Consider the following 19129-nt stretch of genomic DNA (forward strand, 5'->3'; position numbering starts at 1 on the left):
TTGAAGTGTCACCATTGTGGTGATCAGTGTTTGCTTTAGTTGGGCTCTTGGTCCCCGTTACTTTTATTTGACTGCTTTAACTGTGTGTTTGTAAAACACAATTGTTGTGGCAGAGAAAGCCAATAATAAGTAAGATCAGCTGTTTTCAGCTTATTGATGATCATGAAATCATCACAAAATAAGCATCTAATGTTGTCAGATGCTTTGACATTCATAACCACCAACCTTGTGGGACTGCATTATTGGTGCCTAAAGCATTAAAATTATCACTTATTTGAAGGTGTATAAAAAGCATGTGCACATGATGTTTTAAGCAAGTGTATCACGTAGTCACACACAGACATCAAGATTTTGGATATGAATCACAACAACGGTGACAATCAAAACAAAAAAGCTTGGGAATTAAGGATGAGTTTTGTACTATGAAAGCTACCCATCATGCATTGCAGCATGAAGCTTTTTTTTTTTTTGTCACCATTGTTGTGAATCATATGCAAAATCTTGATGTCTGTGTGTGACTATATGATACATTTGCTCAAAACATCATGTGCACATGCTTTTTATACACCTTCAAATAAGTGATCATTTTAATGCTTTTGGCACCAATAATGCAGTTCCTCAAGGTCGGTGGTTATTACTGCCATATATAAACACAAAACTTTAAACACAATATTAGATGCCCATTTTGTGATGATTATGTCATCATCAACATTGAGCTGATAACACCTCACACTTTTTCTAGGCTTTCTCTGCCACAACAATTGTGTTACACAAACACACTGTTACAGCAGCCAAAGAAAAGTTAAAGTAAAAAGAAAGGGGACCAAGAGCCCAACTAAAGCAAACACTGATCACCACAATGGTGACACTTCAAATTAAACAAATATCAACGTCTAAACCTCTGTTAATTCTCATTAAGATCATCTGACAGCAATAGTCAAAGTAATTATGTCTAAATGAGATCATAAATGATGCTGAAAATATGTCCACAATGGCCACATCTGAACTAGTTTTAACCTTGTATGAAGGTTCGATGAACGTCTATATCGGACGTGCAGAACACGTCAAAAAAAGACGTCATATAAACTTTCATTCTGGCTCCTCAGTGGACGTCTTTTCAACGTCCGACTTTTGTGACAAAGACGTTGAAAAGACGTGTTTTGGACATCATTTTGCTTAGTGGGTTACTACAAGTTTTTACAAATAATATTTTTTATTAACACTTTCTATAGAGTCTGTGTTCTTGCAAATATTATAATAAATACAAATAAAAAATGTATTTAAGAAATAGCAAGAAACTGATCAAAAGGGACAGTAAAGGCTTTTACATTGTTACATAAAAAGATATATAATCAAATAAATGCTGTTCTTTTGAAATTTCTACTCTTCAAAGAATCCTGAAAAAAAATGCTTCCTGTTTCCACAACAACATTAAGCGGCACAAAAATTGTCAACATTGATAATAATAAGAAATAGCACATTACAATGATTTCTGAAGGATCACGTCTCACTGAAGACTGGAGCTGAAAATTCAGCGTTGCCATCACAGGAATAAATTACATTTTAAAACAGCAATTTTAAATTATACAAACATTTTACAATATTACTGTTTAGTAGTTTTGATCAAATAAATTCAGCCTTGGCGAACATAAAAAAATCACACTAACCCCAACTTTTGAACGGTCATGTAAATGTATAAATATATACACATATTCACATTCACTTGAATTTTAATAATTAAATTTCATTATACAATTTATGCCAATGACTTTGTTGTTTTTTCTGTGGTCCCATCTTGTTTGATTTATAAATGAATCATTCATTAATTAAAGAAGAGCTTTTGTCTTGAGATATTTGATGTATTGATGTGATCTGAAAGTAATACACACCTCTTTTACCCTGTAGACACAGCCTACGTGAGGGTTTTTGTCACAGATGTAAATGACAATGCTCCAGCTTTCTCTCAGCCTGTATATGAGATCAGCGTGGAGGAAGACAAGGAAGTGGGTTTCGTGGTCATTACCGTTACAGCTAACGATGAAGATGAAGGTAATTTTGTTGTTGTATGTAGGCATGTCAAATATCTTATTCAGGTGGTCCTGTCACTTATCTTTAGTTTGTGGTTTTTGTTGTTTTAGTTTTGTTTGTTTGTGCATTGACTTCTTTCTGACAGCCCACTGATATTTTTGACAGAGATGGAAGAGGAGGGGTTGCAAAAAGAAATTGAGCGAAATAAATCTAGGTGGAAAATTCGTTCTTTTTGTGCTGAGCTTGTTAGCAAATCTCTGTGGTGAATGTGGGAGTAACAATTTCAGCAGCCCATTTGATGTTTGTCTCTTTGATTTGTTTTTCTTTGTTGTCTACAAGAAAAAGAAAGAAATAAGTAGCAGGCCTTCTTTAATGATAGAAGTAAACTCTCGTGTGAAAGATTTTGCGTAGAAATTTACATGAGCTGTGTGACATCTGAGGGCCCAGGCAAATAACCATTGAGATTTTAAATGGAACGAAATAGGCAGCTCTGCCTAATATATAAAATATACTAAAATGAAAAAAGGAGTGTGTAATGGTACATTTTTTGACAGAATTCTCAAGAGGCTTTACTAGGTGGCTTAACCAGAGATTAAATGTGGGAAAAAACAAGTGTATTTAACAAGCTGCACAGATTCATTCATTGATTATGTGTTAGCCAAACTACAAGAAAAAAACGTATACAAAATGTACTCACCTTCATGTCATTTGTATAACTTTCTTTTTTTATTGTGTGTAACACAGAAGATAATAGTGCCATAATACTGGTCCACTTTATTCCATAACTTCTAAAGTTGACTTGTTTGTGTGAGGAAAAGTAAAAAAAAAAAAAATTATTTGCTTAATTTAAATTGGTGCACTGTTTGATACAGGTTCACAACACTGTTATTTTAGTGTCATTGAGATTGTATTATAGTTTTTAATTAGTTTTTATTTTTGTATTTTCCATTTTACTTTTAGTTTTACTAAAAGTATTTGTAATACTTTTGTTGTGTATTTTTTTTGAAGCTCTATATAGTTTTTATAATTTTTTATTTCAGTTTTAATTATTTTAATAAATCAAGTTAAACTAAATGAAAATGAAAAAAAATGTCCTTGGCAACTAACTGGAAAAAAAAATCTGATTTTATTTCAGTTAACTTTTTTCTTCAAGCAACAATTTTTTAAATAGTTTTAGTTTTAGTTAACTATAATAACCCTGGTTCACAACAACATGAAGATGAGTAAATACTGACAGAATGTCCAATTTTTTGACAAACTATCTCTTTAAGATAACACAGAGAGGCAGAGAAAGGAACACCATGCACTTTTGTTGTCCTAACCGCTCCGCACAGCAGCATCCTTTAGTATTGTTACCAAAGTATGCTGAACCCCTCAAGGGCAAGCTGAAACTGCAGGGAGTTCATGTTTATTTCAGTAGCACACACACTTTGCAATGATGTAACTATCACCATTAAACCATTTTACAGAAAATGGTCTGTATTTTTTTTTTTTTTCCTGTAATGTAAGATGCCAAAATTAGCATGTGTACGAGCATTGCTGACAGCGTACTTTACCTTAATGCTTATGCATTGTTTGACCTCTGAAATGAAACTTGGCTGTTTAATAAATGTTTTATTTATGTCTTTAGAGAGCTGCATATCCTTCAGACAATCTCAGCACTGCCTGAAAACATCACCTTAGCAGCTGAAACCACGTAAATGCATGAGCAGCTATGAATTAGTCTAGCAAACTCTCAGTGGTCGGTCAAATTTGCATTTTCCGGTTTACTGAGCGACTTCTACTGTTGATTTTGTTACTCCTGTTGGAACATTCGGTCCATCGCTTGTTTCCTCCGACAGTCATAGAGTTGCTCCTGTTAATCTGAGCGCGACAGGCTTGGACAAATCACCTATCCGTCCAACGTAGCGCGGCAGCCTGTCTGTCTGCCCACCCCCTCATTTCTCATCCTCTGCCTGTAGAATATTCCAGGCTGTCACCTCCGCACATCTCGGTGGCACGATTCTTCCACCTGATCTCGCTCTGATTTCCATCAGGGCATGGCGACTTCAGCTCATCTGTCAAATAAACAAACAGGCGGGAGCGCAATGTCTCTCACGGCGACACGGCTTCACCCGTTACATATGCATGACAAATTACGTGTGGCGTGGAGCCGTGTCAACAAGCAGGCTGGAGTGAAGGAGATGGGCAGCGGGATGGAGACGTGCAGGTGTCTGATAGCTCATTAATGATCAGACTCCTACGCTGCTGTGGAGGTGAGAAGGGTGACATGACCTGCCATGGCTGGATGGACAGTCCTGAGCAGAGCGTAAGCTAATATCTCACTACTGTCATGAAGGGAAATGCAAATCGAACCTTGATGTCCCTCTGTCCCCTTCCTGCTTTGGAAGGCACAATGAATGAGATCGCCATTAAAATGCAATATTTCTTATTACGCTGGGGATGAAAATGGGGAATAGGAATAATTAGGAGCTGATTTGCAGGAGAGGAGGAATTTTATGGTCCTGTTAAGTGTTTCCTAAAGCTGATTAGCAGTGCCCTCTTTGAGCTGTTCATTAAACTCCAGACTGATTTCAATGATGGAATATGTAAAACACGCACAACTTTCTTCAACAGCTGAATGAGCACAAGGTCTCCAAGACTTTCAGCTGTCTTTCATCGCCAGTGACCATCCTATAGATCACAGTAGTTAGGTTTAACCTGGTTGGCCTGTGGTGGTGCTGTGGGGGGGGGGCCGCCATATGGCCCGCCTGGTCATTAAGGAAGCTTGCTTTTGGCAAAATCACTTGAGCTCCCCTCAGCAAGCGTCACAGCACATCACACTTCACATCCTTGATGGCCGTAGCCAGGATGAGCAGGACATGTTCTAATGAAATCCTCACACATCACGCCCAGATGGTGTTTGTCTCATAGAATCTGATCCGGACTGGTAAATAGAGCTGGCACGAAACTAGAGCTTTTTCCCCCCGCAGTGTACCATGGGTGGATAAAGCCAGTTGGGGTCAAGCTGGGGAGCAGCAGAAAGTAGGAAAGATAAACTATGGTGATGGTTTTAAATAAGATACATTTTCAAACACATATAAAAGGAAGGGTATCATTTTTGTATTATTTTTAATAATAAGAATTATTATTTGGATTTCATAGAGCACATGACAGCCGTTATTCAGTCTTAAATCTAGACTGTGGTGATTGTTTAAATCAATTAATTTGAGATACATTTTTAACCACTGATCTACATCCTTAAGTCCAGATTGTTTTAAATCAGCTTTACAGTGATAACAGGAAATGAATGCAGCAAAGATTGTTTTGGCTGTACAGTAACTCTAGAAGAAAGTCATTGTCCAGTTTAAGTAAGTTCAGCGTTGATTCATTTGCCGTTGTAAAAAAAAAAAAAAAGTTAATTTAGGGGCCGTTTAAAGATTAAGTGTGTCATTTTTGTGCACTTGGTGAGTTTCTAAAAAAATATATTATTATTATTATCTAATGAGATTTGTTTAATGACATATTGAGTAAAGATGATTGTCTGTATGTTTTGTAAAAAATATGTACAAAACAGTTTGTCTGTGACATTTTGTATGTGTATGCATGTTGATTTCAGTATTTAAGCACAATCATATCATGCCTGTGTGCATTAGAGCTTTCTTGTCCTTTATGTAATCCTCATCAAATGAGCACAGATTAATGCTGACATTCTCTTTTTATCCAGCTCAGCCAAGCTTAACACTTCCTAGAATGCTAACGCTTCCCAAACACCCCCAAACAGGTGCCAATGCCAAACTGCGGTACCAGATTACCTCCGGGAACACCATGGGCACGTTCGATGTGGAGCCAGAGGTTGGCACAATCTTCATTGCCCAGCGGCTAGACTATGAGCAGGTGCAGCGCTACGAGTTACGGCTGGTTGCGTCGGACGGAAAATGGGAAAACCAGACAATGGTTGTCATTAATGTCATCAACCAGAATGATGAGGCACCCCTTTTCACTCAGACTGAGTTCCACGGCAGTGTCATGGAGGAACTTACAGAGCTTCCTGTCCTTGTACTAGAGGTGAGTGGTTAAAACACTCAAATACACATGTAGTAGCATGAAAATGGCAATGTTGTAGAGAGGAAAATCAGCCTTTTGCAGAGATATGAAATAATTTTGTGAATGTCTTGCTACAAATTGGTTTCAGTTTCGTTACGGTTTCTTTGAAATTATATGTAATGGGTATTAATGTCCTCATGTAGTTTAAATCTTTGGAAGAAAAAGTTGGCCTATTTGAAATTAATATTTTGACACACCCTGCCAAGGTTGTCATTCTTTGCTAGCGTGTCTCAATATTGATGTCTACTGTGCTGTCAGTGTAAAAAATAGACTTCAAAGACTTTGCATAAACATACCGGAAAACAGGCGGAGAGAACTATCAGCATTCCTTTGCTGTGACTATTAACTTTTAATTGCCTCGTATGTTCTGTGACTAGTGTGTTGAATTCTTAAATGCATGCCTGCTTTTTTCCCATCTGCCCTTCTCACAGGTCTCAGCCACAGATCCAGATCAAGAGGCAGACCAGCGTGCAGTCCGCTATTCTCTACACGGGCAGGGAGCTGGTAGCGAATTCACCATAGATGAGATGAATGGTAGGATCTTCGTGCAACGCCGTTTAGATCGTGAGGTTCGCTCGGCCTGGCAATTCCTTGTACTTGCCACTGATGAGAACGGGGCAGGTCTTACCGGGTTTGCTGATGTTCTAGTCGACGTGCAGGATATCAATGACAATGCACCTGTTTTCCTATGTGCAACGGACAACTGCTTTTTGGGGCACGTGCCTGAGAACTCCCCAGCAGACACTTCCATCATGGAGATGCGGGCCACTGACCTAGATGATCCAAAAGCTGGCAAGAACGCTATCCTTACCTATAGAATTGTGCAGAATGTGCGCAATGAAATCAATCTCAACCTCTTCTCCATCAACCCAGCCACAGGCACTATCTATACTGTTCTGCGCTCTTTGGACAGGGAAGTGGTGGATCGATATCTCGTTGTGGTGGAAGCTTGTGATGGAGGAGGACTTTCAGGAACAGGAACAGCCACCATCATAGTTTCCGACGTCAATGACCATCCTCCAGTGTTCACTCAGAGGGTCTACATGGCCTCTATGCCAGAAAACTTGGACATCAACAGCGAGGTAGTGGTATTGGCTGCCACCGATGGGGATGAAGGTGAAAATTCAGTCATGACGTTCAGCATTATTGGTGGAGATGAAGATCGTAAATTCTTCATCGAGACAGACAAGGTAAACCGCCGTGGCATTGTGAGACTGAAGAAGAAGATTGACTTTGAGAAGCCACATGAGCGCACATTCAACCTGACGGTCAAAGTGGAGGATGCTGACTTCTTTAGCCTGGCTTACTGCATCATTCAGGTGGAAGACTCCAATGACCACGCACCAGTCTTCTTCCCACAGTTCTACGAGGCAGGATCCATGTTTGAAGACGTCCCAGTGGGCACCATCGTGGCACAGGTGACAGCTGTGGATCTGGACTCTGGTCAAAATGGGAGGTTTACATACAGCATCGCCCCAGAATCCGACCCCTTTCAACAATTCCTGGTGGATAAGAGTGGTTGGGTTGTAGTTGCTGACTCTCTAGACAGGGAAAAGGTGTCCCAACATAGGCTTATAATCTTGGCCACAGACATGGGCAGCCCTGCTCTGACCGGCTCTGCCATTGTGTTAGTGACCGTACAGGATGTCAATGACAACGGACCAGAGTTTGAGGCTCCATATCGGCCCATTGTGTGGGAGAACACTGTTGCTCCACAAGTTGTTCTCATGAATGACACATCTGTTCTGTTGCATGCTATTGACAGAGACACGTCATCCAACGGCGGGCCTTTTTCCATCCGTCTTTTGATGTTGACCTCTGATGTTACTAATTTCAACTTGACTGATCTGCGGAATGGCAGTGCCATGATAACCGCTCTCCGCAGCTTTGACCGGGAACAGCAAAAGCGGTATCTTCTCCCCATCCTGATGATTGACAGTGGCTCTCCACCAATGAGCTCCACCAGTACACTTACCGTCATAATCGGAGATAAAAATGACCATCCCCATGCACCTGGACACAGCGAGTTCATAGTGTACAACTTACAGGGTATGTTTCAAAGAATAAATACTACAATGCTAATACTACCATGCTAAATATGTCCAAAAATACTATGGTAGTGTCATGGTACTTTTGTAAGTGTTACCATACTCATTCAGCGTGATATTTACTTGGTACTTCAAAAAATACCATGGTACTGCATTGTAAATGTGTTGTATTGCCATGCTACATGCCCAAAATGCCATGGTAGTACCATAGTACAAGTTTAAAATACCATGGTAGAACCATGGTCAAGTCCAAAATACCATGGTAATACCATGTAAGTTTTGTAAGTGTTACAATGTTAATTTAGCATGATATTCACATGGTACTCCAGGGTACTTCAAAATATTCCATGGTAAAAGTATTACTTGATATATTTTTAGTATTTTTTTCTTTTCTCTGATGGAAATGCATTGGCCTTCTAATAAGAATTTGTCATGTAGCTCAAACATGGCATGATGTTAACAATTTACTTAAATCCCAGGTTTAAGAGGCACATACACACAAGCCATTTTAAAGGATGTTGATTTCATGACTAACAGGATTACAGCATTTCGTTTTGCCTTTTGGAGAAATGGCAATGTTGCATGCTAATAGCATTGCATCCCCCCCACTGTGCTGTTTAAGTGTGTGTCATATGTGCCAATGAGATGCTCTGCTTTTTGCTTATCTCTTTAAAGATATGTCTTCTCCACCCACCCACACACGCGCACATCGCCCCAGGTATCGCACAGCCTAGATGGAGGTAGCTTGTCTCTAACCTCATTATGTATTTTCCCCAGGTACACTCCCCACGACGGTACTTGGACAGGTTCAATCCCCTGACCTTGATGATTGGAGCGAGAAGGTTTACAAGTTCGAAGGCAAACCCCCCAGGTGCTTTGATCTTCTATTGAAGTTTGATTCAAACTCTACTGTGTCAAGTGACACTTACAGGAGTAGAAAAAAAGAACAAAAGTGAGGGAAGATAAAGGATGATAGCGTGCATAGCACGGTATATTAGCTTACTGACATCTCGCCTGTCACTCGCCTTTTTAATTTCAAAATTCACTCCGAAGTGATACACAGATTCTCTCCTAGTAACTGATAAGAAAGATTACGTTGGCTAGAGGTTCTCTCTAATTAGCTGCATCTATATGATGGTCTTTGTCCAAACCAGACTCTGTGGCTCATGCCAGCAATGGCACCTTCAAGCAAAGCGATTATGCTAACACTCCAGCAACCAATGCCAACTCAATCAGTTTAGTCTTGAGTTCAATCACAGTCTATTTCAAGTTCCATCCAGAGCTGTGCCTGACGGTGTGTTGTGGCGGATCTGCTCTCATTAATTTGGATAATTAACACATTAATACATTAGCAGTTTGATGCTTGCTAGTGTGACACATCTCTTGGCACCGAGAGCGTAGCTTCAATCCAAGCAGTTTTTCATGTGCTTACTTGACAGTTAAGTACCTAATTTGGCACCGGAGCTGAAGGTTACCATCGAGGTGGAACTCTATTCCAGTTATATGAACATGATTGAATTTAATTTGAGCAGTGACTACTGTGAGTTTAGCGACCTTGCTTCACAATGTCTGAAGTTACAAGACCAAGCAGAGCTTCACTGCAAACAGCATATTAAGAGCCATAAACCAGTGTTGTTTAATAGATGTGTCACTTTCATTTTGTGTCCTTTTCCTCCTAGTGCACACTACAAGACAAGCTCATCACTCACACAAGCCTGTAGATGCAAATGCAACAATGAATGTAAAATTTGTTTGAAATCTGGTTCCATGAGATAGCAGTGAGGAGCAGACAATGGAATTGCAAGTCTGCAATCATCAAAATATATATTTCCCATATATTTCAACAGAACAGTACAAAAAAGCACCACAAATCCTTCCTCAATGTTTCCCTGAAACAAATTGCTCTGTGCGTTAAGTTTTTGTAAGAAAATGCTAATTTGGGTTAGTAGATACGGTCACGAAGGCATTTGATTTTATAATTGACACTGAATAGTTTACACATAATTTCAGCAACATGACATAAGACAGCAATGCAAAAAAAAAAATCTTAATCTGTATTTTTGTCTTGTTTTTCAATAAAAAATAAATACATCCTTATAACAAGATACATTTATTTGAGAAGCTTTTAGAAGATTTCAGAACATATATCTTGGATTTTAAGTTGATTTTTCTTATATAATACCATTTGGGGTTGTGCTTGTTTTTGAAAGAAGTTTATAAAAAAAAAAAAACTGTTCAAGTTCATGTATCAAAATACAATAAAACAGTAATATTGTGAAATATTATTACAATTTAAAATAGCTGTTTTCTATTTTAATGTATTTTAAAATGTAATTTATTCCTGGGATGCAAAGCTGAATTTTCAGCATCATTACTCCAGTCTTCAGTGTCACATGATCTTTCAATCTAATATGCTGATTTGGTGCTGATTATATTTTTAAGCATAAATCTAACACAATTTAGTAGTGATGGTTTACAGTATGCTTAAAAAACGGGGAAATGCACAGGACGACACTTCAGAATGCAGAGCAGGGATAACACAACTGTGACCTAGACTGAGAAAAAGCGTATCCATACTAAGAAAGAGAGATTGGTGCTGCCCAGCTGTTCCTGGAATCTCTTATCCAGAGCAGCAGAAGTGTCCCTGTCATGGTCATCACATCTGGAGACAGAGACAGGAGTTGACATAAGTGCTTTCACTGATATACACACTGCCATTAATAAAACAGCTTGAGTCACTTTACAACATTTGGTGCTGCTCTCTCATGCGTGATGATCCAGGAATGAACCTTGGAATACATATCCAGTTACTGTACAGTTACTTTCATTCTGGTTTGTCAAGGCTTAGGGGATAGTTCATCCAAAAATGGAAATTCTGACACCATTTTCTCACCCTCATGTTGTTCCGAACCCAAATGCTGCTCTTTTCCTTAAGATAAAGTGAAGGAGGACAAATGCTGTCAAGCTCCAAAATGACAAAAATGCACCAAATCCTCAAAGTATCATAACAGTGGTCAATATGTCCTGTGCACTATATTTCAACTCCTATAAAGTTATAAAGATAGCTTTGTGTTAATAAAAGACCAGAAATTCTCCTAAACATCTTAATTTTACGACATGAGTAAATGATACATTTTCTTTTTAATATTTATTATCATAAATATTTAAAGGTAATAAATCAAAATGATCAACACACTAGTTGAATCTTGAGCCATGCATTAATTCTTGTCCTTTTCCCCACACAGGCAGTTCAGCCTGAACCAGAACAGCGGTCAGCTGAGCATCCGGGAGGGCACAGCCGCTGGATTCTACAGCCTGCAGGTGAGGGTGGCAGATAAGAGCTGGCCCGACGTCACCTCATCGGCCGAGGTCACGGTGATGGAGCTGGAGGAGGAGGCGCTGAGGAATGCTGGGTCCATCAGACTGGCCAGTGAGTGACACTTCCTTTCAAGGAAACTGAAATCTTAATATAGACCAGCTCACTTTTGTTTTGATTTATTAATCAATTAATTATTAAAACATATGCATGCATAAGTGTTATGCTTGACAAGAAAAATGACATTTTCCATGATTGCTTGAAATAAAACTATGTAAACATATTGTAAGTTCTACAGTAACTTCTCAAGTGTAAAATAAGCTAAGCAGAAAAAAAGTGCATGTTCTTCAATTGTTACATCAATAAAATGCATTTGAATCCCTGTATCCCGTTAGAAAAAGTAGTTTTTAAAAAAAAGATTTTGTAGACCTGTCACAATGTGAAGCAGGCTGATATTGATGAATGAGAATAATGCAATCTGCAGCCCGTGAGTAAGTGCTCTTACTCATTTCACATGCAAAAAGGCCCTTTGCGTCGTCAAAATAGTTTGAGAGAAATTGTGGAAAACGTTCGTGCAAAATTAAATCAAGAATTAAGCAAAGCAACTAAATGTTTTGCTCCAGGAAACTAAAACTAAATATTAAACCCACGTTAATAAATGTATTTGGGTTTTACATTGTTGGTAAGTTCTTTGTGTGTGTGTGTGTTTGTTATGCACAGACCTGACTGCAAATGAGTTTTTCCGAGCATCAACCAATGAGGAGAGCCGATACATGCGTTTCCGCCGCCTCTTGTCCGAGCTCTTCCAAACTGATATGGAGAATGTTGATGTCTTCAGCCTGGCTAGTGGCAGCCAGCCAGCTCAGCATCACCTCAGCGTTTGGTTTGCCGCCCATGGCTCCCCGTACTACAAGCCGGAGAAGCTCCACGGCTACGTGTCCATGCACAAAGCTAAGGTGACAAAGACGAGCGCACAAAAACTCACACTTTCACACCAATCCACGTCTCCTGTGTTTTTCACATAGGCACAGACATGGAGTCTATGAAGCCGTTCACATTAACACACGTGTAACACCTGCACTCAAAGACACACTTTGCAATGGGGCAATGAATATTTCATTTCCATGTAAGGTATGAGATGGTGGGCTGTCGCTTTGGGACTGGGAGGCGAGCAAGGATGCTGGGAGGGAGGGATGGAGGGATAGAAAGAACATGTTGCTCTCTGTGCAGCATCCACCAGTCTATAAATCAGGTGTAGAGTGGCCGCTCTTCACACCCCAGCATGGTGCTAATGCTCTCACCGAGATGATGTTGATGCACTACACAGGAAGCTGCTCTGACATTTTTAAAGCCACTGCTGAGGGATGTGATGGACTGCCCTTGAGACCGACCCCCGTCATTCCAGAACAAACACACTCATACTAACAAACGCACACAACCACAAAAGAAAAAAATAATTGTGGTAAATCACTTGTCTTGTATTATTCCTGTTGTAAATCTCTTCACCAAAGATGAACATTTATTATTATTTTTTTATTTTTTTATTAGTAGAATGACCAAGCTCTTTTTTTTCCCAAACAACTAAAATGATTAAAGAGACACAAAAGATAAAAGTTAATTTCTTTATTTAGTTATAGTAATATTGGTATATAGTTATGTACTTTTTCTTATGTTGGTGACCCACAAAAGTAATTTTACAAACATATCAATTATAAAATATAGTTAAAAGTAATAAATTGTGGAATTATTGAATTCAAGTGAGATTTGTACTTCTCTTTCAGTTGGAGTCCGCCCTGGGTGTGTCCATTCTACAGGTGGGGGTGGACGAGTGCGCCTATGCAGCCTGCGGTCAGACAGGTGGCTGCTCTAGCAGGGTGACATTCAGTGACACCCCTAAAACACTGAACAATGGGAACGTCTCTTTGGTGTCTGTCTCAGCCAAAGCGAGCGCTCAGTGTGGCTGCATCGCTCGAGAGGCCGTTCACCTGCACTGCTCCTCGTACTCACAAAACCCTTGCCTGAACGGAGGCACCTGTGTGGATAGTGAACTAGGCTACAGGTAAAACAGTCTAGCATTCTAACACTCAAGTCTTGCTAATAACTGCTTTTTTTTTTCTATATGATAGAATAAACATTATTTAATCATATAATCCCATGGCAGTTCCACATTTGGTTGCTACTGTTACAGGTGTAAATGTCCCCCTATGTTTGATGGGCCAGAATGTCAGCAAACCAAACACAGTTTCCTCGGCAATGGCTATGCTTGGTTCCCTCCCATAAGGCCTTGCTTCCAGAGCCACATCTCTCTAGAGTTCATTACAGAGGCAGCCAATGGCCTGCTGTTCTACAATGGCCCAATAGGAACACCTCAACCCGGAGAAAAAGAGGACTTTATTGCTTTGGGTATGTAAGGCAAATTGTCACGTTTCACTGTTTATTGTACAGGTGTTAGTTTAGAATATAAAGTGTTATTTAAGTATTATTTATGTACTATTGTAGTATTTATTTTTATTTTGAATTATCTTTTATTAGAATTTTAAGAGTTTTTTTTTATTATTTCTGGATAGCTTTAATTTATTTTTATTTCAGTTTTTAAGTAATTTTGGTACTTATATAATTTAGTTGTCAGAGCAACATTTCTCCCCCCAAAAAATGTATCTAATATTTTTTATTATTTTTTATTTCAGCTTTATTTCAATTCCTAGACTAAAATCATTTATTTTAACAATTTATTCATTAACAATAACATACACATCATTTTCCGAATGATTGAAAAAATTACTCAAAATCTGTTCAGACTAAAACCACATATGTAAACATGTTTTTTGTTTTTTAAAACTGAACAAAGCATTAAAAAATAATCTCAATAATTGAAAAACAGCCTTAATAGTACCAATATGATTTAAGATTCTCTTGTTACCACTGCTTGAGATTAATTTCGTCTACCAATTAATTGTGTGACTAAAATCGATTAATGGCAACAAGCACAATCTGAAGTGAGCCATTAATGATAGATAGTTGTAAATGTGTGTGGTCAGCAGTGGTGAGAGTGGGGTTTGGGTCAGCATTGATCTTGACACCAGGTCACCGGTGAAGGTCACATATTCAGATTCTGTGCCACCTGTCCAATACTGTATTATGCAACTGGTCGTATGATTTTCAGGAAACGACCCTCCTGTGGCCTTGCATAAGCTTACATCATCAGTTTGGTACATGTTTTTATTGAACTGGGGCCAAAACCCTCCACTGCAGTGACAGCAATTTCAAACTAACCACAAATTGATTACGAATAAGCATTTTTTACTGCTGGGGGTCAAAACTAATCTTAGGGGGCATAAAACCGCATTAGATTTTCATGTCACATGCGTTTGCTGTGACATGTGCTGTGCTTCATATGCTTCCCTGTGATGAGTTTGAAAACTTGTTAAAGGTAAAGTTTGTAATGTTTACAGAACTAGTGGCACCAAATAGCCTGGGGTCAAAACTAAGGGATCGTTCTGCCCATTTTATGGGCCAAAAATCATGCTTATAAATGTAACAAGCTGCATTTTTGAGGTGTCCGTTGCACAAACAAGACGAGTTACCCAAGTTTTCTGGCCCAGAACTGCCCTTTTGTGGTGTAAATGTGTGTAATGGTTCCATATTTCCCTGTCAGTGGAAATGCTTCTTCAGTGATCTACCGTAATTATACACTACTGAGCAAAAGTTTGGGGTCAGTAAGGATTTTTTTTTGTCTTTTATATAGTCTTTTATTTAGCAACGATGCCTTAAATTTATCAAAAGTGAGAGTAAAGATTTCTACATTGTTACAAACAAAACAAAATCCATTTCAGATAAATGCTATTTTTGAACTTTTATTTTCAACAATGAATTCTGAAATAAATGTGTCAACGGTTTCCACAAAAATATGAGGTATTTTACAACCTTAGAATGATTTCTTAAGGATCACGGGAGACCGAAGCAATGGCTGCTGAAAATGTAGCTTTGCCGTCACAGAGATAAATGACTTTTTAAAATATATCAAAATAGAAAATAGTTATTTCAAATTGTAATAATATTTCACAATATTGCTGTTTTTACTGCCTTTTGATTAGATAAATTCAGCCTTGGTGAGCACAAGAGATATGGAGAGAATAAAAATCATTACATCCCTGTAATGCTCATGTCAATATTCTGTGTGTCTTCTAATGAAATTCCATTATTCTGTTACATTCAATAGAGCTGAAAAATGGAGTTCCTATGCTGAGTGTGAATCACGGCTCTGGGACTCTGACACTCCAGCTGCCCGCGAGAGCAACTGTCATGGACCGCCGCTGGCATCACCTTGACATCATCAGCGATGGCAAGGTAGAAGCATAGATTGAAAATGCACACGACGAGAATGAGACACTTGGCTGTTGCCATTCCCAGAGGAATTTTTGTTTAACTTCATAATGTTCTCAATCTCACCTCAATTTCATTGAGATGTGAAGCTGTCAGAGAGTCCAGATCATCACGTAGCTCTGAGGTTCTCATTGGGTTAAGCATATTGTGAGCTTTATCGCCCTCTGGGATCTGGGTCTAAAATATTCCATTACAAAACGTGACCTCTCTTGCACTCAGATGTGGTATAACACTTTATCTTGTAGTAAAATCATTCGAGTGTGGATGTGTGTGTGTTTTTTGTGTAGACTGTACAGATGATTCTGGACTACTGCTCTGGTGCCATGGTGAATGAGGTGGAAGGCCTGGGAGTAGAGATGTCTGAGACTGATCAGTCGGTGTGCAAGGCCTCCGGAGAGACGCCAGGCAGTGAAAGGTAAAAACATGCTGCTAAAAATACATATTGTGCCTTTAATATATCGATTAGTTAGAGGAAAAACCCTGGTGAAAAGATCAGCTTAAACTGCATGCTGGTTCATAATTGCTAAATTTGTTAAAAGCCAAGTTCATTAAAGAACCCATGAAATGAAAACGTCTCAAGTTACGTATGTAACCCAGTTCCCTGAGAAGGGAACGATACACTGAGTCACGTTGCCACACTTTTGGCATGCCTGTGCGACTTCCTTCGAACAATTCGAATCAAAGGGATTCCGGGATGTAGGTGCCTTTTTATGGAATTGCTACTCTACATCACCTGATCTCACGTCAGCTAATCAAGATTGCCATGTTTTCACACGTGCTTCAGACACCGGTCACGCAGAACCAATCCCATGGCATCAACATCTTGACACAGCGTCAAATTCCATTCGAAAAGGAAGTGTCATGGTCAAAGAGTGTCATGGCCTCATATTTTAAACCTGTCTATATGCTTGTGTCTTTTCCAGGACAACAGACCAAAAATAATGTTAACTTATCTTTCACTCAGGAATATAGAAATATTTGTCAAATAAAATGCTCTCTAGAATACCAGCTGCCTCTGACTAGCGATAGCAAGTTCCAAATCATGGTTCCTGGTTTTGATGTAAACTAAATGCACATATGTTATTTTCTCTTCAGGTTTTTGGACATCTACCAGCCTCTCCAGTTGGGTGGGGTTAAAGAGACACACTCACCCCGTAAATTACACCCCAGTTACAAAGGATTTGTGGGATGTATGAGGAACCTTGTGGTGGACAGTCAGGTAAAACCATTGTAAATGTGATTATTTTTCTAGATGCTGCTTTGCTTATACCGTAGTATACCATAGTATAGTATGTATAGCTTAGCTTTCTGGAGGGAGTCTTGGCTGAAGCAAAATATAACTTAACAAAACAACTTAAAAAAAGATTGCATCCTAGTTTGCATACTTGCACTACACAATAAATGTTTGTACTTCACTGGAAATGGGAAAGTACATAGTTATGCAGTGTTTGCAATTGCCTTTGTAAGCATTTAGCTAAAATCATTACCTTAAAATACATTCATATTTAAAATGAGATGCCTGCTTTACTGTGGAAGGGTCATCCTCACATTCATCTGCATTTTTCCTCAAGTGAAAAAGTTAAAAATGAATTATTACAAACTCCTTTTCTTTCATTAATCAAGTGACTATGGGAAATACTACCCAAAAACTCACGCAGAAATGCACACTCCAAAAAAAAAACCATTTGGGCATGTTTTGCTTTCTATTTTCAGCATACTATTTTTGGTAGATCTGGTATGCACCAATACTATTTGGATGGATAATTTGTAAATTAGAACAGTGTAGATATTTCTATTTTAAAAATGATTCCGGAATGTTTTCTCTATTATTGGCAGTTGGCCTTCATTCATAAAACAAACAATATGAATTCTGCTGCAAATCATTTGTAAAATGCACTTTTTGTCACATATGCACCACTGTATGTAAATTAGCACAGAAATTCATTCAAAGCTTCATTCACAAAACATGAGTATATTTGCATTCTGTCAGTGTTAAAAAAAATATATTTTCATGGCTGAAATTCCGACCGAATGTGTTTCGGGTTCCAATCCACAATCTTTTGTTTGGTCGGAACAGACGTTCACCTGAGCCACTTTCTGACAGCGAGTCGATACGCATCAATGAGGTTCAGCATTGTGCTGACTCAGGCCTTTCTGTGTTTGCGTGTGTCTTATTTCTTTCAGGTGTACGACCTCAGCAGTCCAGCAGAGAGTGAGAACAGTGCCCCAGGATGTGTCCTAACAGATGGTGTGTGTCTGACTGCTGGAGGACCCTCCTGTGGGGTTCATGGGAAATGCTTGGGGGAATGGGGCTCCTTCAGCTGTGATTGCCATCCTGGATACAGCGGGCACAAGTGTGACAAAGGCAAGCCAACACAATATGTATCACTTCATGGGCTATATTTGATTACAGTGACTGTTATCATACAACAATAATAATACAATAATACCACACTCATATAAAGTAATGTGCAGACATTTCATTGGCCCAAAATCCTTGAAGCTATTGTTCAAAAGTTTGGGGTTGGTAAAAAAAACATGCTCACCATTAGTCACCAAGGCTGCATTTATTTGATCCAAAATACAGTAAAAACAGTAATATTGTGAAACATTGTTACAATTTAAAATAACTCTTTTCTATTTTAATATATCTTAAATTTAATTTATTCCTGTGATGTCAAAGCTGAATTTTCAGCATCATTACACCAGTCTTCAGTGTCACATGATCCTTCAGAAATAATTTTAATTTGATGATTTGCTTCTCAAGAAACATTTCTTATTATCATCAATGTTAAAAACAGTTGTGCTGCTTAATATTTTTGTAGAAACCATGATACATTTTGTTTCCAGGATACTTAGAATGTTCAAAATAACAGCATTTATTTGAAATATCAATATTTTGTAACATTATAAATGTCCTTGTTGAATAAAAGTCTTACTGACCCCAAAATTAGCTCCATATTAAACATCAAATATCTTTCTGATTTCTACATTGGTTTGTGTACGTTATAGCACTTCCTGAGTGGTCATTTGAGAAGGACAGTGTGTTGAGGTACCAGCTGAGAGGGTTAGGAAGTCCACGCAGGACCCAAGCTCACCTCCTGCTGAGAACACGCTCCTCCATGGGCAGTCTCCTCAGCATGGCTTCACGGGACACCAATGAGTTCATTATCCTGGAGGTGAGTGATACACACCAATGTAATAACATCTAATGCAATAACATTCTTTTAAAGCATCCCTTAAGTGTCCGAATACTTTTTGGGGTGAG

At 38.8% G+C, this 19129-nt stretch overlaps 1 protein-coding gene across 2 annotated transcripts in view; it reads left to right on the forward strand.

Moving 5' to 3' along the window:
* LOC309483452 (neural-cadherin) overlaps window positions 1–19129 on the forward strand; it is a 118873-nt gene that overhangs the window by 92341 nt on the left and 7403 nt on the right. The window contains exons 16-28 of one of the 2 annotated variants that reach the window (XR_014200573.1): window positions 1906–2049; window positions 5792–6075; window positions 6546–8163; window positions 8940–9033; window positions 11408–11592; window positions 12199–12434; window positions 13260–13537; window positions 13667–13881; window positions 15698–15825; window positions 16149–16276; window positions 16957–17091; window positions 18046–18226; window positions 18874–19011. Coding sequence is in view for 1 of the 2 variants with exons in the window: in XM_082149289.1 (XP_082005415.1) it covers window positions 1906–2049; window positions 5792–6075; window positions 6546–8163; window positions 8940–9033; window positions 11408–11592; window positions 12199–12434; window positions 13260–13537; window positions 13667–13881; window positions 15698–15825; window positions 16149–16276; window positions 16957–17080; window positions 18046–18226; window positions 18874–19040 (3782 nt within the window). In the remaining variant the exon portion in view is untranslated. Of the gene's footprint in view, window positions 1–1905; window positions 2050–5791; window positions 6076–6545; window positions 8164–8939; window positions 9034–11407; window positions 11593–12198; window positions 12435–13259; window positions 13538–13666; window positions 13882–15697; window positions 15826–16148; window positions 16277–16956; window positions 17092–18045; window positions 18227–18873; window positions 19041–19129 lie in introns of those variants that run through there. The other variant, XM_082149289.1, reaches the window with a different exon arrangement.

The sequence above is a fragment of the Leuciscus leuciscus genome, assembly GCF_965113295.1.
Source record: "Leuciscus leuciscus genome assembly, chromosome: 20".
NCBI lineage: Eukaryota > Metazoa > Chordata > Actinopteri > Cypriniformes > Leuciscidae > Leuciscus > Leuciscus leuciscus.